Genomic DNA, 26,160 nt, shown 5'->3' with positions numbered 1-26,160 from the left:
GTTTTTCTATTTGCCCAAAGGAATTTCTCTTTAAATTTCAAGTCTCATATTGATATCTTTGATTAATTTTTCTGAGACATGGTACAACTGTTCAATCTATTAATATATCTTATCTCTCTTCCGTATGTTATCATTTCTTCTCCAGTCCCTTCTTTTTAACCTTTTGTCTGTACACAGAATAAATGACATTTATTCTTTGTGTTGCTTCTAATGAAACCTTTATTTCTAAAATAGTTTTATCTTTCCTACCAGTTCTTTGTTGAGTTCTGCCAGCTCTTGAAATATCTCTCTCTTTTTTTTTTTTTTTTTGTCTTGCTAGATAATCCTTGAGATTTTATTTTGTGGTAGGATGCATTATTATGGTTCAACTCGGTTGTAGTTTTCATCTGTTCCTTGTCAGGTTCTTTTGCCAATATTATATCCCCTTCTATCTTTTTTCAAATTTCATCTTTGTTTAGATATCCTGTGCTTATATTTATTGTCACTATTATTCATCTCTGTGTAGGAGATAGCAGGGTTTGGCTATGACTGTGGTCCAGAGTAACTGGAATTCTTCATGGTTACAGTTTGTGGCAGGGTGCAGTTGTGTAACTAAATTATTTTACTTTTTACTTGTCCTGCCGACAGAAGTCAGCAGCTGTAAGGCAAATTCTTTCTTTTCTACCCTGCCTCTCACACTTTTTATGTAGTGAAAATAGGAAGTTCCTACATGTATTTTGTTCACATCTATCTCCCTGCTTCTCCTTGATGTCATTCTGGATCCAGGGAACTCCTGCCACTAATTATGTAGTCCTTTGAAGTGATTCAAACAAAGGATTTTTGGTTTTGTTCCTCAGAATGTGTCTCCTTATTTTTAGAAATTTTATCTGAGTTGTGTTGCCTCAGATGAATTCTTGGTGTTTCCACACACTTTAGTTTGATTTTCACTCATTCAAGTGGCTTTCCTCATTATTTTGTTATAGTGCTAAATGTGTCTCTTACCTTTTGATAATTGAATTTATATGTTTCTTGTTCTTGTTTGGTAGTTAACTTTTATGAGAAGGTAGAGAATTCATCTGAGGCTTACAACTCAGATAAAGCTTTTGACAACTAGGAAACTCAGCCTGAGTTCCTAGACAACTAAGGTTAATGGCAGCACAGGAATCAGAACCTGAGACTTCTTTGTATATATTAGCTTCTTGTGTGAATTTACAAGACAGGACCTGATCTACTATTTTAGTCAGCTTTTTTGCTGTTGTGACTTGACCTGACAAGAACAATTTTAGAAGAGGAAAAGATCATTTGTAGGCTCATGGTTTCAGTCCATAGATAGCTGCCTGCATTCTTCAGGGATCCAGGTGAGAGGCAGAACATCATGGTAGAAGAGTGTAGTGGAGGGAAGTGGCTCAGTTGATGATCAGGAAGCAGAAAGAAAGACTCCACATGCTAGATACAAAATATATACCCCAAAGGCATGCCCCCAGTGACCTACCTCCTCTAGCCACACCCTACCACTCTGTTAATTCCTATCAGGGCATTAGTTTACTGATTCAGTTAAGGCTGTCATAACCCATTGGGGGGACACCTCACATCCAAACCATAACATCTACCATTTTAATATGGAAAATCTACCTCATTTTTTATGTGGCTTCATGTCCCCCCACCCCCCTTTTTCTTTCTTTCTACCTTTTTTTTTTTTTTTTTTTTGATACCGAGGATTAAACCCAGAGCGCTCCATCACAGAGCCACATCTCCAGCCCTTTTTTGTATTTTATTTACAGACAGGGTCTCACTAAGTTGCTTAAGACCTCACTGAGTTGATGAGGCCAGCTTTGAACTTGTGATCTTCCTGCCTTATCCTTCAGCACCGCTGGGATTACAGGCATGCACCATTACAGGCTGCATGCCCCTTTGATAGCATAATCTAATGAATAAACATCTGTTTATTGGACAGTTGGATTGATTACTATCACAAACAATGCATCACTAAGCCATCCTTATGCATGTGTTTTATACTGAGTTTGTTTTTGTTGTTGTTTGGTTGGTCAGTTGGATTTTTTGGCAGGGGCAGTATGTTTTGTGTGCTTATTTCTTTGTTCACAATTTCTAAGAGTAATTTCTTAGAATTAAAATTCTTGAGAGTAGAACGCTTAATATAGAGTTTAAATTATGTTAATCATTCAGAAGGAATAACTATATCCAAATGAAAAATGTAAAGGAAATATACATTTTCAGATTATAAAGATGTTGTAAAGAAAAAGATGAAATGAATGTGAAGGTATGTCATTGCAAAAAAAAAAAAACGTAATAACTATAGACAAATTTCTGTTTACCCACCTCTACACCAATGCTAGTATTTTTAAACACTTTCTTATATGCTTATCAAACAATAGAAAATTAAAGTAATATTACAGTGAATACCCCAGCACATACCAGCACCTAGACTGATTAACTAACATTTTAAATATTCTTACTTTATTAGATATCTATCCTATTTATATTTCTTAACAGTGAACTAGCATCTTTTTGTGTGTATTAACCCTTAAAAGCTGTCTTCTGTCCATTTTCCTTTTGGTTGGTAATTATTTTTCATGCACCAAGAATTCATCTGAGGCTTACAACGCAGATAAAGCTTTTGACAACTAGAAAACTCATCCTGAGTTCCTAGACTAAGATTAACGGCAGCACAGGAATCAGAACCTGAGACTTCTTTGTATATATTAGCTTCTTGTGTGACTTTACAAGACAGGACCTGATCTACATACAAGAAGGATTGAAAATTGAAATATTTCTTGTATTAACAACATTTGTTACTTTTAAAAAATAACCATAAAAGCTAATTAGTTGAGTTTTAAGTATCCATATGTGTATGTGATATCTAGATTAGACAAACTACGTTTGGAAATTAATTCAGACTTAATTGTTTCAACACAGAATAGGGGAAAAAATCTTCTTGTTTTTTAAAATGTGTATTATGTTGGGATAGGATAGACTATGCTATCAAATATTACCAAACATTTAATTGTTCATTGTAATAGATGTTTATTTCAGGTAGTCAGGGGCTCTTTGTCAACTAGGCTGGAGTCCAAGATAAAAAGAGTTTTTTAGTTTTTAACACATAGCTTTCATACTTCTGGGTGTTCTCAGAAAAATGGAGGAAAGTCTGTGACTTACTTCACCTTCATGCCCACAAGGGAAAGGGTAGATTTGGGGGAACAGCTAACAGTCTACTTCATATATTTAATGCTATAAAGTTTTCTTAAGGGTAGAAAGTCAGAAATGTATATCCTAACATTGTAATTTGTAATATTCCTCTCAATTTAGGCATTACACTATCAGAATATTTCCGTGACATGGGCTACCATGTCAGTATGATGGCTGACTCTACCTCGAGATGGGCCGAGGCCCTTAGAGAAATCTCTGGTCGCTTAGCTGAAATGCCTGCAGGTAAGTCTTTGTGTTGCTTATCATGTAAGCAAGACTGATAGGACTTTGGGAGCTGGCTTAGAACCCCTCTTTTAAAATTTCTTTTCATTTTTCAGATAGTGGATATCCTGCATATCTTGGTGCACGTCTGGCTTCTTTCTATGAGCGAGCAGGCAGAGTGAAATGTCTTGGAAATCCTGAAAGAGAAGGAAGTGTCAGCATTGTAGGAGCGTAAGCACCCAAATGGTTTACTTTTCAAAAGCAAAAAGATTTAAAAGAGAATATATTTTTACTTTCTCTGGTAGCAGTGATTCTTAACCAGGGCTACATTCCGTTGCCACAGAGCTTCAAAGTAGTTCTTTGAAGATGTTCAGGTCATCTCTACATGTTCGGACTCTATAGTTGTACCTTCACTGATGTATTGTATTTGAGTCACAGTATTTTAGGAATAACTTAAAAAATTATAGACATGGTGAAATTAAATCATGGTAAAAGCAAAGTAAAGCCAGACATGGTGGTACATGCCTGTTATCCTAGCAACTGGGGAAGATGAATGAGGCAGGAGAATCACAATTTTGATGCCATCCTCAGCAACTTAGGCCCTAAGCAACTTGGCAAGACCCTGTCTCAAAATAAAAGGATGTTGCTCAGTGTTTAAATGTTTCTGAGTTCAATCCCTAACACCAAAAATCAATAAATAAATAGTAAAGATTTTATGATTTCTACATAAAGCCATACTTAGTTCTCCAGCTTTTCCTTTCTTCCTGTTCATCTGTTTGAATAGAATAATGAAATTGATTGTAATAAAAGATCATCTTATTTCTCACACTAGAAGGTGTTCAATAATTCATTGTTATCTGCAGTGTAGTTCTGGCTTTTAAGATTTTTATGTAACATTTTTCTTTCCAAGGATCATTTATTTCTAATTAGAAATAATTTCTAATAAAATTTCCAATTTTATTTATGTTAAAAAGTTAGGGCTTGAATTACAGCCCAGTCATAGAACTTGTGTTTATCTTTTGTTCAGTTTGTTTTGATATTGGGTTCACCAAAAATAAATAAATAAATAAGCTTTTACTTAAAAATTGACTTTCAAAAAATTTGGCTTTCACGTGTTATTTTTTTATAGCATTCTGCTGACTATATCATTATTATTATTTTTTTTATTCTAGAGTTTCTCCACCTGGTGGTGATTTTTCTGATCCAGTTACATCTGCTACTCTTGGTATTGTTCAGGTATGTCCTTCCATAGTGTATTTAGTTTCTGAGTCTTTCCTCCTGTGCTGTTCTTCTTAGCTGTTCTAACACTACTTAAGTCATCATGTAAAATTTAATTTAGTTACTAAAGAGAAAACAGTGGTAAAGTATGTTTTAGAAATATCTTTAACACCAAGAGTCTTTAATACTGCTTTTCCTTAGCTCTTTTACCAGGTTTTATATTAAACTTAATATATTCATGGACAGTATGCACAGATAACCGTAACTATAGGGTCCAAACAGAAAGGTCAAAAACTGTGTAATGGGGGCTGGAGTTGTATCTCAGTAGTTGAGTGCTTGCCTCATACGTGTGAGGCACTGGGTTTGATTCCTAGCACCACATTAAAATAAGCATTTGTTGATGGACCTTTATGATTGTGTAATGACAAAAACCTAGAAGTTTATTTTAACTCAAAAGTATGATCAAGGGTAGATGATCCTATCCAAAAGGGGTTCTATATCATCCTGTCATAGTTGGATTCCATAGCTTGTTCCATCTTGTGGCTCTACCATCACCTCGCCTGGTAATCATCTGGAAATTACAAGGGAAAACTGTAGAGAAGGCACATCCACATTTTTTTATGGGGGGAGCCAGTAGCTGGGCATGGTGGCGCATATCTTTAATCCCAGCAGCTCAGGAGGCTGAGGCAGGAGGATATTGAGTTCAAAGCCAGCCTCAGCAAAAGTGAGGTGCTAAGCAACTCAGTGAGACCCTGTCTCTAAATAAAATACAAAATAGGGCTGGGGATGTGGCTCAGTGGTCTAGTGCCCCTGAGTTCAATCCCCAGTACCCCTCCTCTTAAAAAAAAAAAAAAAAAAAAAGTGACCCAGTCATTTCACTCATCTGTTAACTATATCTAGATGACAGCAAAATCAGAAAATATACTTAATGCCTTGGCATTTGCTTCCCTGTGACAAGGAGGATTGTGAGTTCAAAACCAGCCTTGGGAGGGGGCGCGGCTGGGGTTGTAGCTTAGCAGTAGAGCTCTTGTCTCGAACGCACGGGACCCTGGGTTCGATCCTCAGCACCCCATAAAAAATAAATGAGTGAAATAAAGGTATTGTGATAAATATTTTTTAAAAAATTAAAAAAAAAAAACAGTCTTAGCAAAAGCAAGGTGCTAAGCAACTCAGTGAGAGACCCTGTCTCTAAATGAAACACAAAATAGGTCTGGGGATATGGCTCAGTGGTTGAGTGCCCCTGATGCCTCTGAGTTCAATCTCCAGTACCCAGAAAAAAGATGTATGATTCAGAGCTATAGTTAAAAAAAAAAAAAAGTTTATATGAAGGAATGAATCATAAGTAAGTATGTATGTATAATTCATGTAGGAAAAACAGAATGCTTACCTGTGTTTCTGACAGTAACAGAAGAAATAGCAGAGGCTAAGTTTACATTTTTAAAAGTCTTTAACTTATGCTAAAATTTTGAGTTTAAATTATGAGGGAAGGTGGAACAAAGTTAGGAATTCATGAAGGTTTAGTCTCTGAAACATGAGTGTCAAATTTTATTGCATTGCCCTTTAATGATAGGAAACTGAATTTAATCAGAACATTTAGAGGTTTTTAATCAAAGTAAAGTGTCCATTCCATTTCAATAAGCCTTTTCTTGTTCTTATGTTTATATTGTACCATAATAATCTTCAAAAGTGTCATTTTGCCTTTTTGCTATCACATTTCACATTATTAAAGAAAGTTAGATAAAATTTGAATTTGACTTGTATTATTATCCACCCTGAAAGTGAGAATACATTTTTAATGAACATTTTCTACAAGTTTATTCTGTTTTGATAACACTTGACACATACTAAAAATTAAATAATTTGTCCAGTAAATTAAACATATTTAGGAAAAACAAATATGCTTCAGTACTCTTAAAAACTTTTTAAGAAAATGATTTTTTTTTTTATTAGGTGTTTTGGGGATTAGATAAGAAACTAGCCCAACGTAAGCATTTCCCCTCTGTCAACTGGCTCATCAGCTACAGCAAGTACATGCGTGCATTGGACGAGTACTATGACAAACATTTCACAGAGTTTGTTCCTCTGAGGACCAAAGCTAAGGAAATTCTTCAGGAAGAAGAAGACCTGGCAGAAATTGTACAGCTTGTGGGAAAGGTGAGTTGTTAAATCCCATGGGTTATATTGTTACAGTGGCCAGTTAAAACCTTGGGTATATTCTTACCAAGCAAGATGAATAAATCCTAAACTTAAATTCAATTTTAAAATATAATAAGTTTTAAATATTTTTAAAACTATTTTTTTTTTTGAGGGTGGGAGGTACTGAGGATTGAATCCAGGCATGCTTAACTACTGAACCACATCCCCAGTCCTTTTTTACATTCTGTTTATTGACAGGGTCTCACTGAGTTGCTGAAGCTGGGTTTGAATTTGTGATCCTCCTGCCTCAGCCTCCAGAGCTGCTGGATTATAGTAATGTGCCACCACACCTGGCAAATTTGTTATTCTTTTTAAAATTCATTTATTTAAATTTTTTTAGTTGTCGGTGGACCTTTGTTTTATTTGTTTATATGCAGTGTTGAGAATCAAACCCAGGGCCTTACACATGCTAGGCAAATGCTCTGCCACTGAGCCACAACACAGCCCAAATTTTTATTCTTTATAGCCCTTAGCATGGTCCTGAGTTTATTGTAGATGAGAGAGGAAAAAAAACAAAACACCACTTGATTTTCTTTGGGTTCTTGAAATGAAATGTATCCATCAACCAATCAAACTAGAAATGATAGAGGTAGTGTCTTTAACATAAAATTTTTTAAGAACACTGGGACTGGGAATCAAGGATTGGATTCTAGTCCATCCATTAATTAACTATGGATCTTAAACAAGTAACTTACATTCTTATACTTATGTCTTCATGTTTCACCAGAAGATGGTGAGCCAGGTGCAGTGGTACATACCTGTAATCCCATTGGTTCAGGAGGCTGAAGCAGGATGATTGCATATTTGAAGCCAGCCTCAGCAAACTAGCAAGACCCTGTCTCAAAATAAAAAATAAAAAGAACTGGGTATTGGTAAAGTACCCCTGGGTACCTAGTACCCTACCCTAAAAAAGAAGGTGATGATGATGATGGTTTAATTAAATGTAGCCTAATTAAATTGCTGAATCAAATGACTTTTCATATAGTATGCAGAACTAGTTAGGACTGTTAGAGGAACTGAGGATATAGCTCAGTTGGTAGAGTGCTTTCCTCATGTGCACAAGGCCCTGGGTTTGATTCCTAGCACCACAAAAAGAAAAAATAAATTTTTAGGGCCGGTCATGGTGGCAGATGCCCATAATCCTAACAACTCAGGAGGCTGAGGCAGGAGGATTGCTAGTTCAAGGCTAACCTCAGCAATTTAGCAGCAGGTAGTGGGGCAGAGCTGGGGATGTGGCTCAGTGATTAAGTGTCCTTAGGTTTAATCCCCAATACCAAAAAAGAAAAGGTAAGGACTATTAGAGTTCTCCATCTGATTCTGTTCTTTTGATGATACCTTAAAAATTCACCTCCTAATTTTTCCCAATAAAGATAGTTTTATTAAATAACTAACATGTATAGCATGTATTAAATATTTATTATTTATAAGGTACTGTGGCTCTCTGAGATTAACAACAAACAGAAGACCTGCAAAACCAGATAAAGGCAATACAGAAAATAAAATTACATGTTTATTTTGTTTATGAATGTAGATATAAAAGTATTAAATGTTCATTTGTTACACCAAGTAGGTTATTCAAAATAGAATAATGTATCCTGAACAAGTAAAGGAATGCAAATGTGATTCAACACAGTATTATTATAATTTCCCAGTATAATTAATGTGACAGAAAAGAATATCTTAATCAATATGGAAGAAATATTTGAAGTTTATTTCTTATGAGTTTTAGAAACCTCTTAGGCAAGAAGGAATAGAAGTAAACTTCCTTAGTTTGTTAAAAGATACTAAGCTGAGGAGCTCGGGTTGTAGCTTAGTGGTAAAGCGCTTGCCTAGCATGTATGGGGTGCTGGATTCGATCCTCAGCACCACATAAAAATAAGTAAACAAAGGTATTGTGTCCATCTACAACTAAAAGAAAAAAAATTTTTTTTAAAGATACTAAGTTGAATGTGATGGCATGTGTCTGTAATACCAGCTCCTGGGGAGGCTGTGGCCAAAGAGCCCAGAATTCGAGACCAGCCTGAGCAACATAGCAAGACCCCATCTCAAAAAAAAAAAAATAAATAAAAATAGCATGCTGAATGTGGGGGAAATATTTGATATAATGAAGAATAGAAAGATTTCAAATGCATTTATTTTTTTAAAAAATCAGTATTAAGACAAGAATGTCTGTTATCACTGTGTTCAATTGAATAGAGAGGTCCTTATTAATAATGTTAGAAATCAGACAAGTTGTAAAGGAAGAGATTAAAATGTCATTATTTATAGATAATATGTTCATATAACTACAAAAATAACAACAGAGGAAAAGAAATAATAAGAGTATAAGAAGGAGTTGTGATGCAAGATAAATATAAATAAAGAAAATTTCACTAGGATTAGGAATGTGGTTCAGTGGTAGAGTGCTTGCCTAGCATGCATGAGGCCCTCAGTTCTATCCAAAGCACTGAAAAATAAAAATTCTCAATACAAGCAATATTAATTAGGAAATAAAACTAAAAATAAGATTTTCATAATAGCAACAACAAATAGAGTATATGCACTGCCCAGAAATCCATATTTCTGTTATGGAAAAATGTCTTTAAACTAAAAAATGAAACAGAAAATAATCTAAAAAAGTCTACTCTTTTGGATGGATGACTTATTAAAAAATTACCACTTCTCTTTAAAATGTAAGTTCAATGTGATGCTAGTCAAATTTCTAGTTGAATCTTCTGAGCAAATCACTAATCATTCCAAAATCTATTTGCTATCACAAAGATTCACAATCTTAAAAATAAAATAAAAATAAAAAGTAAGGAACTTCCCTCTATTGTTTAATACAAAACCATAGAAAGAAAAACAGTATGGTATTGGTGAAATAACAAACAGTGGTGGGACAGAATAGATATAGACTTGTTTATGTGCGTTCCCTTGATATTGTGAAGCGACTCCACAAATCAAGTGAGAGGATAATAGGTTCTTTTAGTGAACAGTGGAAAACTACTACTTGGAGAAAATAGAACTGGATTGCTACTAAATTCCACATATTAAGGTAGACTTCCGGTAGATTATCAATTTAACTATTAGAGGGAAGAGGTTAATAGAAAAGAAATATTAAGGATAACTTTTTGATCTAGGATTAGAGAAGGACTTCTTAAACCAACCTCATTGAACACATTAAAAGAAAACAAAGGTTTTTTGATAAAAGTAAGAATTTTTGTTCAACAAAGGCTTACCCATGAATAAAGGTAACAAACTGATGACAGATTGGGATAGGAAGTTTCTGACAAGTAAAACTGGTGGGCTTTCTAAAATATTAACTTTAAGTTAACAAGAAGACTAGAACCCCAACAAATATGACCAAAGGAAAGAGCAGACAGATTATGGAAGAGAAAACCCAAAAAAGATTACAGACCTTTGGTAAAATTCTCCAACAACCATGACGTATCACATTACTCTGTTGAGAAAAACTGGGTATTGCCAAGTGTTGTGGGAATGGAAGAACTAGTGTACTCCTTGTGACATGTCATCTGGTGCTACCATTGTAAAGAATAGTCCAGTGGGACTTGCTTGCATGCCATGGAACCTAGTAGCTCTGCTTCTGGATATTTACCTCTAGAGAAATTCTCAAACGAGTCCTAAAGTGGACATTAATGATGGTGGGGAATTAGAGGAAATCTGGGTGCCTTCTCCAGGGGACCAAAAAAAAAAAAAAAAGTAAAGAAAGAACAAAGCACAACACAGAATGGTTTGTATAAGAGCTAGGTGCAGCAAACTATGTAGCACGTGGTGTCATGGATGGATCCAGAAAAAACAGTGCCTAAGGCACAAATGAGAATGATTTACATAATGAAAATACTAATACAAAATGTACTTTTCACATAAATTTAAATAAATAAAAGGAAACACATATTTTCATCTCAATCCAAACCTAATAATGATAATGCTGGCGAGAAGGTGCACTCATATAGTGTTGTTGGGAGTGCAAACTAGAACAACTCCAGATAGTAGTATGGAGATTCTTCAAAAAACTAGGAATGGAACCATCATGTGACCTATCTATCCCATTCCTTGCTATTTATGCAGGAAAAAAACCTAAATCAACATACTAATCAGCATACTATAGTATATAGGCACATCAATATTTATAATAGTGCAGTTCACAATAGCCAAGTTATGGAATCAACACAGGTGCCCATCAATAAATGAATGAATTAGGAAAATGTGGCATATATACAGTGGAGTTTCACTCAGTCATAAAGAAGAATGAAATTATGGCATACGCTGGTAAATGCGTGGACATGGATAACATCATGCTGAGTAAAATAAACCAGACTCAGAAAATCAAGGGTCAGTGAATTTTTTCTCTCATATGCAGAAATTACAACAAAGTAAGGGGGGGTGGGGAAGTGGGGGGCGGGTATCATAAGCATAAAGGGAAAAGATCATTGGAGTGGAAATAGGGAAAGGGAGGAGAGACAGGAAAGTAGAGAAAATGCAGAATCAACTTGACAAAATTTTGCTGTGTGTATATATAAATATACCACAGTGAATTCCTTCTTTATGTATACCTATAAAGCGCCAATTAAGAATAAATGGATAAATGAATAGAGGGAAGATTAGTAGAGAAGGAGGATAGGGGGAAGGAAAGAGGACGCACTAGAGACTAAAATGGAACATGTATTATTATGTCAAAATGAATCCCAATATTATGTGTAACTATAATGCACTAATAAAAACATTTAAAAAATAAATAATGAAAGGAAGACTACTTGAGTAAAGGTTGGGGAACAGGAGAAGGGAGGAGAAGAGGGAAAGAGGATGTATTAGGAACTGAAATGGAGCAAATGATATTCTGTGCATGTATGATTACATCAAAATGAACCCCAGTTTTATGTATAACTATAATGTACTATGAAAGATATTCTTACAATAAAGTAGTCAAGTTCATAGAAACATAAAATAGAATGGTGGTTATCAGTATCTTGGAGGAGGGAAGAAGAGGGGCTTACTATTTACGGACATATGATTTCAGATTTGCAAGATAGAAAACTTCTGAAAATCGGCTTCACACCCCTCTGAACTGAACTCTTTATTAAAAATAGTTAAGATGGCAAATTTTATGTTATATACTTTTTAACCACAAACAAGAACAATCAAAAGCAGTCATAAAGCAAATTTATTAGTACATTCCTGTAATCCCAGCAACTCGGGAGTCTGAGGCAGGAAGATTACAGATTAAAGACCAGCCTTGGCAACTTAGCAAGACCTTTTCTCAAAAAGTAAGAAAGGGCTGGGGATGTAGCTCAGTGGTAGAGCACCCCTCAGTTTGATTCCTAGTACCAGGAAAATCAAATTTTTGGTTAAATATAATGTGTTGATTATATTATTTCTGCTTGCTTAACTGATTATCACCATTGGTACCCACATGATGGAACAAAATTTCTAAAAATGTATTTTTTTTTTCTCTTCTAGGCCTCTTTAGCAGAAACTGATAAAATCACTTTGGAGGTTGCAAAGCTTATCAAAGATGACTTCCTACAACAAAATGGATATACACCTTATGACAGGTAGGCTATACAGATTTTTCTTTTCGTTTTTTTTAATTGAGGCATTATAATTATACAAAATAATAGGATTCATTGTGATATATTTGTGAATGCACAGACATAATTTTGTCGATTTTATTGCCCAGTACTTCCCCTTCACCTCCCCTTCTGATTTTTTTTTCCTTATTTGAGGATTTTCTGTTGTGTTTGGGCAAGGAGCTACCTACACATTAAAACCTTTTTTTCCTCACACAGCTAAACGCTGACTCAATATATTGGTTTATTTTGTTTATTCATAGCAGACATCTAATGGTTGAAATCATCACCTTTTCTCAATTTACTCATTTGTGAAATTATGACAGTATTTTCACTCATACAACCATCTATAATTAGACTAAATTATGGCTTAGTGTGCAGAGCCTGGGGATCATTACCTGCTTTAGAAACTATCTTTGCTAATTCCTTTTATTGCCCATGTCTCTTGTACTCTTTGCTTAAATAATTATGTTATTCTTTCCTGCCTTATTTGTCAAGAGTCCTGTATCTTTTTCCTTCCACCAAAGCCTTTGTTGCTGCCAGTCCCAGCCCCTTCACTCCTGCCCAGTGCTTGCTTTTTTTTACTATTCTCTCTGCCACTCCTGTGGCATGTTGAAAGTTCCTATTTATTTTAAACTGTGAGGATTTGAGCCCTTTTCTCCCAGGCTAGCTTTTCTCCCTCAAATCATATTTGGTTCCACATAAGAACCAGAGAACTAAGCAAATAGGATTAATCAGACCATAGAGCAAGCAGAAAATATGCCAGTATGTCAGTAAGCCTTCGAAATCTGTTAAATCGGGAACTTAAGAAGCTCTAGGAACCAAACTGCCTATACAAAGATAACTCAACTAGGGAAAAATCTTTGGAAAAGGTGTGATAGGACTATGCATGAAATTATGTATGCAGATGTCTAGGAATGTGTTAGAAGACTGATAAGGACAAATGTGATTGAATTGATATTTACTCATGTGTACGTACAGTCTCTATTTCTTTGTTACAAAAAGGTATATGAGTAAATGAAAATGAACACATTTAAAGAGAAAGAGGCTACTATTATTAACTCACAGCAATTTGCAGTTCCCCCCTTCCTATTATTCATTAAACCTTAACTAATATCACAAAGGAGTCTTTACAACTCAGTTATTTTCCATTTGAGTTACTTACCTACCTACAAATCTTACAAATACTGCAAATCCAGGGAGGGGCATTATATTGTAGCAATAGTATTTCATTGTCCCTCCTATTTGATGAATTTACAGACAAAAATAAACATCACCCTTAAAACAAATAAAATAGATATCTCCATATCCATCCATACCAGTACTGAGGTGTCTTTGCCCAAAAATTCTCCTTAAATAATTATTGGTCTTTTGTATTGTTCTTCTTTTCTTATGTATCGTCTAATAAATATAAGCAGTTTGCATACTTAAATAAAGAAGCTGATTCCCTGGTAATTTATAGTTAAAGTTTTATATACTGAAAGTATGAACCCACTTTGGAATTTGTTTTTGTTAATTCTTTTGACCTTTATTTACCCTAGGTTCTGCCCATTCTACAAGACAGTAGGGATGCTGTCCAACATGATTGCATTTTATGATATGGCCCGTAGAGCTGTTGAAACCACTGCCCAGAGTGACAATAAAATCACATGGTCGATTATCCGTGAGCACATGGGGGAGATCCTCTATAAACTTTCCTCCATGAAATTCAAGGTATGTTTTGGTTCTGCTGTAACTTTTTTAGTAGGATTTTTTTTTTTTCTCTAACAGTTTGAGTCCCAAACCTGGGGTATGAAACTTGCTTTTATCATTTTCATAAATGCTCAGGATGTATATAACCAGAACAGGTCTTGAGGTGATATTCAAGTAGGAATTCCAGTGATAAAAAATTATAGTATTTCACGTCTGAAATAAATGCTGACTATTTCTCTTTTGTCTTAGCTGCCAGGCAATTTAGAGCTAAATTCATTGTCGAGCAGCAATTATCTTACTTCAAGTGCTTATTAACATCTAACTCCCATGTTCTTCTGAAATGATGTCTGCTCTATTTACTTCTTCCAAATATCATGTAGTACACATTTTTACTTTTACATGACCCACAAGATAAAAATAGGTAGTTATGTTAAATTACCAGTAGAAACTCAAATGTATAAGATTGTTTTTAAAATATTTGATCAATTGAATTGTATTTTTTATTTAAGTCATGACATTCAGGCATATTTACTAATTACCTACTGAGAATGATTCTCAGCATGTATATATAATGTATAAATTTTTACATAACATATAGAGTATATGTATATTTACAGTATAGATTAAAAATATAAATATGTATAAATATTCACTATATTAAGAATTAATATTCACAATCTTGGGGGCCTGTCATTCATTCCACTTTAAGATATGTGAACCAGGGAAAAAATCAGAGATTTTTATTTTGTTTTGTTTTGCAGTACCAGGGATTAAACTCAGGGTCCTATACATGCTAGGCAAGTACTCTATCAATTATGCCATATCCATAGAATAAAACATATGAAGGCATTAATTTTTTTCCAAATACCCAAAAACATGAAGAAATACATTATAGAGTGAAAAAAATAGTTTATAAAAAAATTCATATATAATTTGATTTAAATTTTGTCTTTAAAAATTCACTTAGGAAAAAGATGAAAAATAAACCTATAATAATGATTTCTGGTAGAGTGATTGAAGGTGAAAACTTTTCTATTTACATGCTTATTGTATCAAAAGCATCACTAGGTTTTTTTTAATGCTTTGGGAGAGTAATATTTTTCCAAGGCATTTAGGAAATTTCCAGCTGTTGGTATGGACAAGCATGTACTTGGTTTTGTTTATTTTCATACTAGTGGAATTACTGGATCAGAGAGCTTTGGGCATTTAAAGTCTTGTACAAATTTTACTCAATTAAATTGCCTTCCATGAGGATTTTAAGTATGGTATATTTTAAAATTTATTTTCCATATTTCAGTTCTGCATCACAGTATGATCCTATCAGACTTTGAATAATATATTGTTTTTACTAATTTCCAGTATATACACCCAGTCATATGCATCTAAATTTTTTAAATATAAGGAAATTATCACACATTCTGAAAATTATTTTCCAAAGGTAAATTGAATTTTTAATGTCTTTTTTCAGGATCCAGTGAAAGATGGTGAAGCAAAGATCAAGGGTGACTATGCACAACTTCTTGAAGATATGCAGAATGCATTCCGAAGCTTGGAAGATTAGAATTGTGATTCCTTTCCTCCTATTCCTCAGCAAGCTCATATGTGTATATTTTCTTGAATTTCTCATCTCAAACCCTTTGCTTCTTTATTGTGAAGCTTTGAGACTAGTGCCTATGTGTGTTTTCTTTTGTTTTGCTGTTTATTTGGTAGGTCTTATACAAAACATTCCTTTCCTCCAGTGTTTGAAGGGCCTCCCTGATACTTTATCTGAAGTGGTGAATGTAATAAATATGATATACAATGGCTACACTACTGTAAACCTGTATGTAGGGTGAACTCCCTCCTTGTACTAGGTTTGCCCATTCCTCATCTCCATTAAATTGTAAACAGGACTCACTGCATATACTCTCTTTGAGTAGATTTAGAATGAAAGGCCATATTTTTAAACCTTTTGACAGGTACTTTGTGAAATGACTTACTATCTATGTGGTCCACTTGCAGCTTAGCTTTTTACTAAGTAACTACTTTGCAGGAAATGTTTTACTTTTAAAAAACTTTGATGGTTAATGTTCCAATTATGCATTTCTTTCCCAGTATAAATCAGGAATATTTATGGGAAGCTATTGGGAACTACATTGTTTTTAAAAAGATATTCATGGAGCTCAGCATAATATATGAATCAGTACCCTCTCAAAGCATGAAAAAAAAGACAGGTGGTCAAACTTAGCTAACATCATCTTGTTAAACCATACTTTATTTAGCTAGGAAAAATTCAGTATCAAGGACTATTATATACTATATTAAATTACACTAAAACAATCATCGAAAACTTGATCTATATTACATACTTATTTTCCTCAAACATCTTGGAAGCCTAAGTCTTTAAGAATCATGTGGCAATGGATGATAAGTAAAGTGCCACAGATAAGATACTTAGTAGTGGTTAAAGGCTGTTTGCCCCTTTAAGAACCAGCTGAGCTGTAGTGATTCTTGGGGCCAGAGTGACATTATGTTTTTACAAAGTAATAACATGTCACACGCTTGCATGTTTATTTGCTTGTTGAATTTTTGAACAACCAGTTTACCAATTGTAGAGAATATTGCTTTCGTGGGTTTTTTTTCTGACTTGGAGTTTCTCAGAATATCTATGGCCATAGTAGTGTGACAGTTTCCATTCTGTTTAATAGGGATGAAGTTAATTCTTTTATCTGCTGGTAACAGAATCTGAGTCATGTGAAAAAAAAGATCATTTCATCCTATCTTTTAAGTATATGTCTAAAAATAATAAATCTCTTTGTTCGTATACTAAGGCACGCTGCAGAACAGCACTGAGAGCAAGTTTCCCATTTACTCTTTCTGACCAATAGAGGTGGCACCATTGCTTCCTTTTTGGGAAAAGGAAAGGGTGTACATGAGCATATCTGATGATTTGATACACAGTGTAATAGCACAAATAAAGTATTTATTTTATGCTTCAGTATGTTATTTAATTTTGCGGTAATGCATTTCTTTTGGTCTATTAAAGAAAGATGTGTTCAGTAGTGAATTCAGGTATAGTTTTGTGTAAATCTTTGAAGATTGCATATTTTCCAGTAGCCTGCTATTCAGGAAAGATATTCTTCCATAGAACTCTTTTTTTTAACCCTTCAGAATATTGACAGATAAGAATTATGCAATGATTTGTTGAGATGTGGACTTAATGGTGCTGCTTAATCAGTTTGCTTCCAATGTAGGAGACTTCCTACCCAGAGGTCCTAAGACTAGTGAAAATTAAAAGGATTTCAAAAACTTCTGTTAAATCTACCAGCAAGCTAGGATTGTGATCATAATGAATGACATGAAGAAACTAATTGACCAAGTATGTTTTCTGTTGTACTGAATTTGAAACATGCATTCTTCCTCCTTTTAAGAATGTTGATGTATGAATGTGAAGATGATTGAGAAACTATGCTCAGATATTCATTGTAAGTGTCCCTTCACATATATGTTGTAGAATTCCAAATTAGTCACTGATAGTATTTCTTTAGTAAGGCTGTGTTAAAATTACAGCAATCTTTTAAAAAGATTATGCAGTTCTATATTTATTGTGTTGTACCTCGTCCTAAGTGCAGCCAGTGAAACAAGTTTCATATGTATTTTTCCAGTGTTAAATCTCACACACTGTACCCTTTGGAAATTTCCGTCTATCCTAAAGAATGAATAGAAGAGGCCATATATATTGCCTTCTTATCCTTGAGATTTCACTATCTTTATGTTAAAAGTTATGTATAATTATTAAAATCTATGAAAGAATAAAATGGATTTAAATTATTTGTCTTCTCTTTTTGGGTAGCAGGAAAGCTGCTAGAAAACATGCCACCTTGTTGTATATGGGCTTAGTATTTTAGCACGACCTTTTTAATTTTTTTATTTATTTTCTTTATAGATTATTTAAGATCCTAAAACCAAATTTGGGCCATCACTGAAGTGATATCCTATCATTGTATCTTACAATGATTTAAAAATATAGCACATGGAATTTTATCCATTCTGATGGTACTTTAAATTGGAAACGTAAGTGGATTTCTGAAAATCGTAAATTAAAAGAGATCAGTGATACTTCAGTTTCAGGCAAGGGAGCAAAGCCTTATAATTCATGTTTTTGCAAGGTGAATTATTTTAGATCCAATGTAGCAATGAACAACATTCATTGTGTAGTTATCCAATATGTTATCTAGGATATGCTTTTTTTAAAAAAAATATTTATTTATTTAGTTGTGGGGATTGAACTCAGGGACACTTGACTACTGAGCCCCATCTCCAGCCCTATTTTGTGACAGGGTCTCACCAAGTTGCTTTGCACCTGCTTTTGCTGAGTCTGTCTTTGAACTCGAAATACTCCTGCCTCAGCCTCCAAGCCACTGGGATTACTACTGTATGCCACCATGCCCAGCTTAGGATATGTTTTAAATTTTCCTTGAATGTTGTATTTCCAAAGGAGTGAAAAAGCAGGGTGTAATGGACAACTTCATATTCCTACTGAGTGCCATGTTTATGTAGAGGAATACTTAGGGATTCACAGGAAGACTTCTTCCTTATAGAGTGGGTAGTTTTTAGTCCCTTAGGTAATATCCCAGTATCTTCCTCATATTAGTTTTAATGGTTTGCTATGCATAAGAGCATGAAGAAGAAAACTCACTTTTGAAAGTCAGTGTGATAAAATGCTGTGGACATTGTTGTAATAGTTTACATTTTCCTCAGAAGTTGACACTGAGACAAGTATTTGAGTTTAGGTAGTTTATTTGGGAGATGATCCTAGGAAATACCAATAGGAGAGTAGAGAATTGGGAAAGAATAAAAAGAAGCGATTATAAATATTCATTGTTAAACAAATTAATACTGTTGGACTATGGAACCCAATCCTGCTGCTGAATTCTGGGAGCAAATGAAGAACATGCATCTTAATTATTACACCTGTGAATACTTTAACCAATCATTGACAGCCAATTCCTATCAATTTTCCATTGCAAACTGTTCTTAAAATGACAGGAAAAATAATGCCCAGCACATGCATACAGATAGATGAGGCCTAGTGGACATACAAAATCTCCTGGGATATTAGGTTAACATGCACTGAATGATAACTCATAGCTGAAGAGAGAAAGGTGGAATATTACCAGCAACTCTTTCAGGCTTCTTAAGAACCCAGGAAAAAAAAGAATTATTCAATCAGTAATTGAAAGCCGTTGTTCTGCAAAATAAGGAAACACCATTTTAAAGGATCAAGAAACTGGGAGAAAAGATGTGTTTTAAAGAGCAGAAAGTATACACACACATGCTAATTATGGTGAATAGAAGTGAGTTTTAATGCTCCTGAAAGTAAACAGCTTCTTAAGTTAATGGGGATTTTGATCATTTTTTATAGCCCTTCCATTATAAAAAAGAGGAATTTGAAGTCCAGAGAAGTTAGTTGATTTGCTCAATGTCAAACACGGCTCTTTTTTTTTTTTTTTTTTAAAGAGAATGAAAGAGGAGAGAGAGAGAGAGAATTTTTTAATATTTATTTTTTAGTTCTCGACGGACACAACATTTTTGTTGGTATGTGGTGCTGAGGATCGAACCTGGGCCGCACGCATGCCAGGCGAGCGCGTTACCGCTTGAGCCACATCCCCAGCCCCAAACACGGCTCTTTATATGAGAATTCAGTCTTTTGGTTTCCAGAGTCTGATTGCACTTAAATCATACTGACTTTCCCTTGTGTCTGCACTTTTTATTCAGAACCAAGGAGTTGAGTTGAATAAAGATGAGAAAAATAAATTGGAAAAAAGTAAGTTAGAAAAATTACTGGCTACACAAGGTGGACATGGGTGGTACAGTAGAAGGACTCCTTTACAATGTGATTCAGAAATTATTAACAATTGAGTCAGTTTAGGAGAATGAATGTAGAAGTAGATACATATGATTTTTACCAAATTAATATAGAAGTATTTAAAGAGAAAAAACATGAACAATAAATGTCTCAAGAATATAAAAAGAACTCCTTTAAGAAAAAAGAAAAACAGATCTTGAAAGATAAATAGATAAGACTTAGGCCACATTGTGTGAAAATGGTGCTCAGATTCTAGTCCTTAGGAAAATATAAGTTAATATAACATAACTTTCTTCATACATGCTAGAATGGCTGAATTGGAAAGAAAATACCAACTGTTGGTGAGTTTTTTGAGCAACTGAAACTTAAAAAACATTTTTGGTGTGCTGCAGTCCGGCTGGGTCAAATCACTGGGGATGACAAGCAACTTGAAGGTTGAAACGGGAACTACTTTATTGCAAGTGAATTCAGCACGAACTGAGCAAGAACTCAAAAGTAGCAGGCATCCAAGGTAGCAGGGGCCACTTCTCTGTGGGACAGCAGAGGTGCATATACCCAACTAATTACACACAGCTTAATTCAATTAACATCATCTAGATACAGCAGTCAGTCAATAAGGAATCATCATCTTTATGGCTCGCTGGCATTACTTCACAAACCACTCCTCCTGGCAAACTGCCAGGCGCCATCTTGACTTGATTTGCATCCTCAACATCTCCTCCCTTTTGTTTTATTAAACAACAAGTATGTGGCTTAGGGACCGTGCCTGTTTTAGGTTTTCCAATACTACATATGGTCCTTACCTGTCATTGGATGGTCTGACCTCAAATCGTCAGCCTCCTGTCTTAGGTTGGTACCATTGTAATTGGATCTTACCTGTCTTCGACTACCGGCCCAACACACTTAGCCATACTTGTGGATAACGACCAAAGTGGTTTTTACACAAACACCATAAACTATCTGCCACAAGCAGAAGGGAGGAGGATACAAAATGCCATAATATCAAGCCATTGAATGCTCCAAATGAGAAACCCCTGGAAAAACTGTACCACAGATGACACCTGGTACTAATTACAATTTGTTATATCAGTTCTTAATGCATATAAGTGACACACAGTCCAGGTAAGTTCTGCAAGCAGCTTAAAGCAGAGGAATCCATTAATATGTCTATTTCTTCTTGAAGTAAATATTAATACAACAGTTTATACAATTTGTGTGATAGCTGTCGCAGACCCTGTAGTAGCAGCAGCAGAAACAGCAACAGCTGTGATGATGGTAGCTGTAATTCCAAAGTCTCCTTTGGTTTTTCAGTAATACTGGAAATTCTTCTATTTTTGTCTTAAAGTAGGAATTCTGGCAATAATGGCTAAAGAAAATTGTGCAGCATTCCAGCAGGCACTAAGAAAACAATTTTCTGAACAATTTAGTACATTATTCTGAACAGAATTATTAGATACAATGAAAAGGAAAGGTGAACGTAAACAGATTTGTTAACCTTTTTTTGTTCACATATTAAAACAATACCCAATTTAAATTAAACTGTTTAAATCATGTGAATAAAAGATATTTGGATCCATTTTTTCATGAGTGCTGTTGATATATGGACATATGCACATACAGACATACAACACGTAACACAAGTGTGCACACATAACACAATAGTAAAGGCCTTGTAGCTTTTCACAGGTGAAATCTCCATTGCAATGTTTAAAAACTCCACAGTTGATTAAAAAATAAAACTAATCAGAAAAACATTATCCCAGATCTGTATGAGCTCAAAAAAAAGAATAGAAAAATTCTTCTTGTAACTTGCATATGGGTTTGAAGGTATTCCCACAAGTAAACCTCAAGGTTTTTTGCATTTGAAATAGGCCTTAATGGTGCTTATTATTCATTAGTCTCCAGGTGTGGGGGAACCGTTGTCGCAAATGTAAGGATAACTAAACTGGAGTTCTGGATATCAGCTGTTATGGATTTTGAGCCGAATCATCTTCTTTTGGTCTGTAAATATCGCTTTAGTTAGTCTCTCTGGAATCCAAATCAGCTGCTGTTCTCCCTGTGGAAACACACAAACAGACCCCTGACTCCAGACAATCACTGGGTCAGGACCTTTCCATTGTCCAGTTAGAATATCCTTCCAAAGTACCTTTGGCTTATGTACAGTTTTTTGGACACATGTGCTTTTCTGCAAACTAAGTCCTGATGAATCCAAATTTAAAAAGTTTAACGTAAAAAGGGTTATGTTAAGTTTATCTTTGGGGGATTTATATCCCTTCCCTATTCCCTCTTTTTGTTTTAATAAGTACATTTTAATAGTTTGATGAGCTGTTTCAACTATGCCTTGTCCCTGTGGATTATACGGGATTCCTGTTATGTGAGTAATGCCAAATGATGAGCAAAATTGCTTGAAAGAAGTAGAAGTATAGCCAGGGCCATTATCTGTTTTTAACTGTTTTGGAATGCCCACAGTGGCAAAATTTTGTAAACAATGAGAAATAATATCTTTAGTTTTTTCTCTGGTATGAAGGGAGCCCATTAAATATCCGGAAGAAGTATCAACCATAACATGCAAATATTTTAATTTTCCAAATTCTGGCAAATGTGTGATGTCCATCTACCACATATGATTAGATATTAGTCCTCTCGGATTAATTTCAAGATTAACTTGTGGTAAAAAGGTCACACAATTTTGACATTGTTTTATTATATGTCTAGCCTGTTCCTTAGTTATTCTAAAATGCTTTTGCAAGGTATTAGCATTGACATGGAAGGATTTGTGAAAATTTGTAGCTTCTTCTAGTATAGAAAAAATATGTATGTCATATGTGGTTTTATCTGCTAAATCATTGCCCAAACTAAGGGCTCCAGGCAATCCTGCATGTGCCCTGATATGTCCTATACAGAATGGATCTTTTCTGTCCCAGATTAGACTTTGTATAGCAGAAAAGAAAGAGAAATAGTAGAGGAAGGGGAAATCCTACTAGCATCTTCAAGGGAATTTATAGCATTAACTATATACAAACTCTCAGAAAATAAATTAAATATGGAATCTTTAAACATCACAAAAGCTTATAATACTGCATTAAGCTCTACCTTTTGAGCTGATTGTTTGGGTACTAAAAATGTAAAAGCTTGATCAGGGGTAATTATTTGACCCATCAGTGAATATATTTGGAGCATTCATGATAGGTGTTTTTCTTGTCATTTTTGGAAAAACTACAGGATGCGAGGACCAAAAAGACAACAAAGGATTAGCTGGTACGTGGTTATCAAATGAACAAATAGATTTGCACATAATTATTGCCAAAGTATTTAACTCATTAGCTAACTCGTTAATTTGATCCATAGTATATGGAGTGATAATTTTGTTAGGAGAAATTCCAAACACTCCTTTTGCTGCTTTTATTGCTTTGAGTATTAATTGTCCTACAGCCTCAGGATACCTAGTAAGAATAGTGTTGGGAGAATAAGATAAATGTATTCATAATAATGGACCTTCTTGCCAAAATACTCCTGTAGGAATATTTTTTGTTGGTAGTACAATAAATAATAATGGCAAACTGATATCAATTCTATCCAAATGCATTTTTCCCATATATGTTTCAATGAGTTTTAATGTCTTCTTGCTTCAGGTGTTAACATGTAGGGTGAATTTGGATCTGATGGACCTTGTAGGATATCAAATAAAGGTCCAAACTCTCCTGTTGGTATGCCTAGATAAGGCCTAATCCAATTTATATCTCCTAACAACTTTTGAAAGTCATTAAGTGTTTTAAGTTGCTCTACTCGTATTTGAATTTTTGGTGGATGGACCATTGTCGAGGATAATAGAACTCCAAAATAATTTACTGGAAAATTTAATTGTACTTTATCTATTGCTATCTCTAGATTATAATTTTTTAATAAGTTTGTAAGTGTGGCATAATATTCTAGCAATGTGTTTTTATCTTTGTGTGCTAATAATACATCATCCATATAGTTCATGATTTCTAAGTGGCTGGATTGCTTGTTAACATAAATTTGACATATAGTTGGGCTGTTAGCCATCCCTTGAGGGAGTACTTTCCATTCATATCTCTGATCAGGACCTTCATGATTCAGCACAGGGACAGTAAATGCAAAATGTGGACTATCCTCAGGATGAATTGGAATTGAAAAAAAAAAATCTTTAATATCTATAACTAAAACATACCAGGTTTTTGGCAAAGCAGACAATTGAGGAATCCCCGATTGAGCAGGTCCCATAATAACCATCTCATTGTTAATACCTCTTAAATCTTGCAATAATCTCCATTTACCAGATTTCTTTTTGATGACAAAAATGGGAGTATTGTGGGGAGATACAGAGGGTTGTATATGTCCCTCTGCTAATTGTTGTTTGACCAGGTCATGGGCTACTTGTATCCTTTCTTTAGTCAGAGGCCACTGAGGAACCCATACTGGCCTTTCTGATTTCCAAGTAATTTTTATTGTCTCAGTGACCCCTCCTGAAAACCGAATCCCTGTCTATCTGTTTTTTGATCTATTTGTATTGGTTCCACTATACCTTGTCCTTGTTCTCCTAATCCTTTTCCTTTCCTAAAACTTTGTCTAGCCATAATAGTAGGCGCATTTGAATTGATGTTCTTTGTTAATATTAATCCTAATTGATCTAGAACATCTCTCCCTATAAATTTATAGGAAGATGATCCAATACATATGGCTGTATAGTTCCTTCACATCCTTCAGGATCCTTCCAATCTAATACCATCACACTTCTATGGGGATTAGTCGCCATTCCTAGGCCTCAATGCATTTGAGTGGCTTGTTGTAATGGCCAATGTTTTGGCCATTCTTGATGAGAGATGATGCTAAGGTCTGCACCTGTATCCAGTAGCCCATTAAATTCATGTCCTTGAATATTTAATTTTAGCATGGGCTGAGAAATCTCCAATCTATACCTGTGGAGCCTAATCCCCTGGAACCTCTTTCTACAGTATGACTGGAAAATTTATCATGTAGGCTGGGTATTATTAATAACTGTGCAATTCTATCTCCTGGTGAAATTACTGATATACCCCTTGGAGAACTGGCTATAATTTTTATTTCACCTTCATAATCGGGATCAATTACCCCAGGACTTATCATAAGTCCTTTTAGAGTAGAAGAACTGCATCCTAATAATAAGCCTACTGTTCCTCGGGGAAGAGGTCCTTTTACCCCTGTGGGAATGATTTGAACTCCCACCTCTGGAGTTAGTACTGCTCTGGCAGAGGCGCAGATGTCCAACCCTGCACTCCCTTTTTTATCTTTTTTAAATCTTCACCATGATGGTTCCATTGTGATATGTTTAACAACTCCTCCTTAAGAAGCCATGGGCTACATTTTTGTATCGTATCAATGTATGCCCTAACTGTTCTTGGTTTTACTGGGGTGCCTCCTTCCTCTAGCAATTTACTTAATATTCTTTCGGTTTGTTTTTTACTAATTTCTGATCCCATATTTCTGCTACAAAGATAATGCAACCCAACAAGATAACATAAAATAAAACTGAAACAAAATGAGACAAAAACGGAACAAAAATTCATTGTATCAATTTTTCTATCTTGACATGTGCATCCATGCACTATCTCTATCTCTTCCTTCCTCAAGGGTGAACAACTTTTCTCCCATTCTATTTATTTCTAGGGACAGGCAGCCTGAAACAAAAACGAAACAAAATGAAAGAAGAATACACTGTTTCTTGAAATGGTCACCCATCCTCTTGCCCTGTCCTCAGGGGCGAGCAGTTTACCTTGTCACTTACCCCCAAACTTTAGGCGCTCCCCATAGGGCCACCATATGCCGCAGTCTGGCTGGGCCAAATAACCGGGGGTGGGGGTGGGGGTGACAAGCAACTTGAAGGTTGAAACGGGAACTACTTTATTGTGCGTGAACTGAGTGAGAACTCAAAGTAGCGGGCACCCAAGGTAGCAGGAGCTGCTTCTCTGTGGGACAGCAGAGTTACATATACCCAACTAATTACACACAGCTTAACTCAATTAACATCATCTAGATACAGCAGTCAGTCAATAAGGAATCCTCATCATCTTAATTGCTCGCTGGCATTACTTCACAAACCACTCCTCCTAGCAAACTGCCAGGCACCATCTTGACTTCATTTGCATCCCCAACATTGGTGGCAGTGTAAATTTGTGCAACCACTTTGGAAACTATTCTGGTAGAATCTACAAAGTTAAGGGAGAAGGAATACCT

At 35.0% G+C, this 26,160-nt stretch overlaps 1 protein-coding gene across 1 annotated transcript in view; it reads left to right on the top strand.

Moving 5' to 3' along the window:
- Positions 1 to 17,055, top strand: part of Atp6v1a (ATPase H+ transporting V1 subunit A) — a 55,939-nt gene extending 38,884 nt beyond the window's left edge. Inside the window, exons 10-16 of the mRNA XM_078044210.1 lie at positions 3,304 to 3,426; positions 3,522 to 3,636; positions 4,578 to 4,641; positions 6,574 to 6,777; positions 12,277 to 12,371; positions 13,928 to 14,099; positions 15,547 to 17,055. Coding sequence (XP_077900336.1) covers positions 3,304 to 3,426; positions 3,522 to 3,636; positions 4,578 to 4,641; positions 6,574 to 6,777; positions 12,277 to 12,371; positions 13,928 to 14,099; positions 15,547 to 15,639 — 866 coding nt within the window. The 3' untranslated portion in view covers positions 15,640 to 17,055. The remainder of the gene's footprint in view (positions 1 to 3,303; positions 3,427 to 3,521; positions 3,637 to 4,577; positions 4,642 to 6,573; positions 6,778 to 12,276; positions 12,372 to 13,927; positions 14,100 to 15,546) is intronic.
- Positions 17,056 to 26,160: the final 9,105 nt, after the last annotated feature.

This window comes from Ictidomys tridecemlineatus, chromosome 3 (genome assembly GCF_052094955.1).
Source record: "Ictidomys tridecemlineatus isolate mIctTri1 chromosome 3, mIctTri1.hap1, whole genome shotgun sequence".
NCBI lineage: Eukaryota > Metazoa > Chordata > Mammalia > Rodentia > Sciuridae > Ictidomys > Ictidomys tridecemlineatus.
The sequence above is the reverse complement of the archived record's forward strand: the minus strand, read 5'-3'. Positions and strand labels throughout refer to the sequence as shown.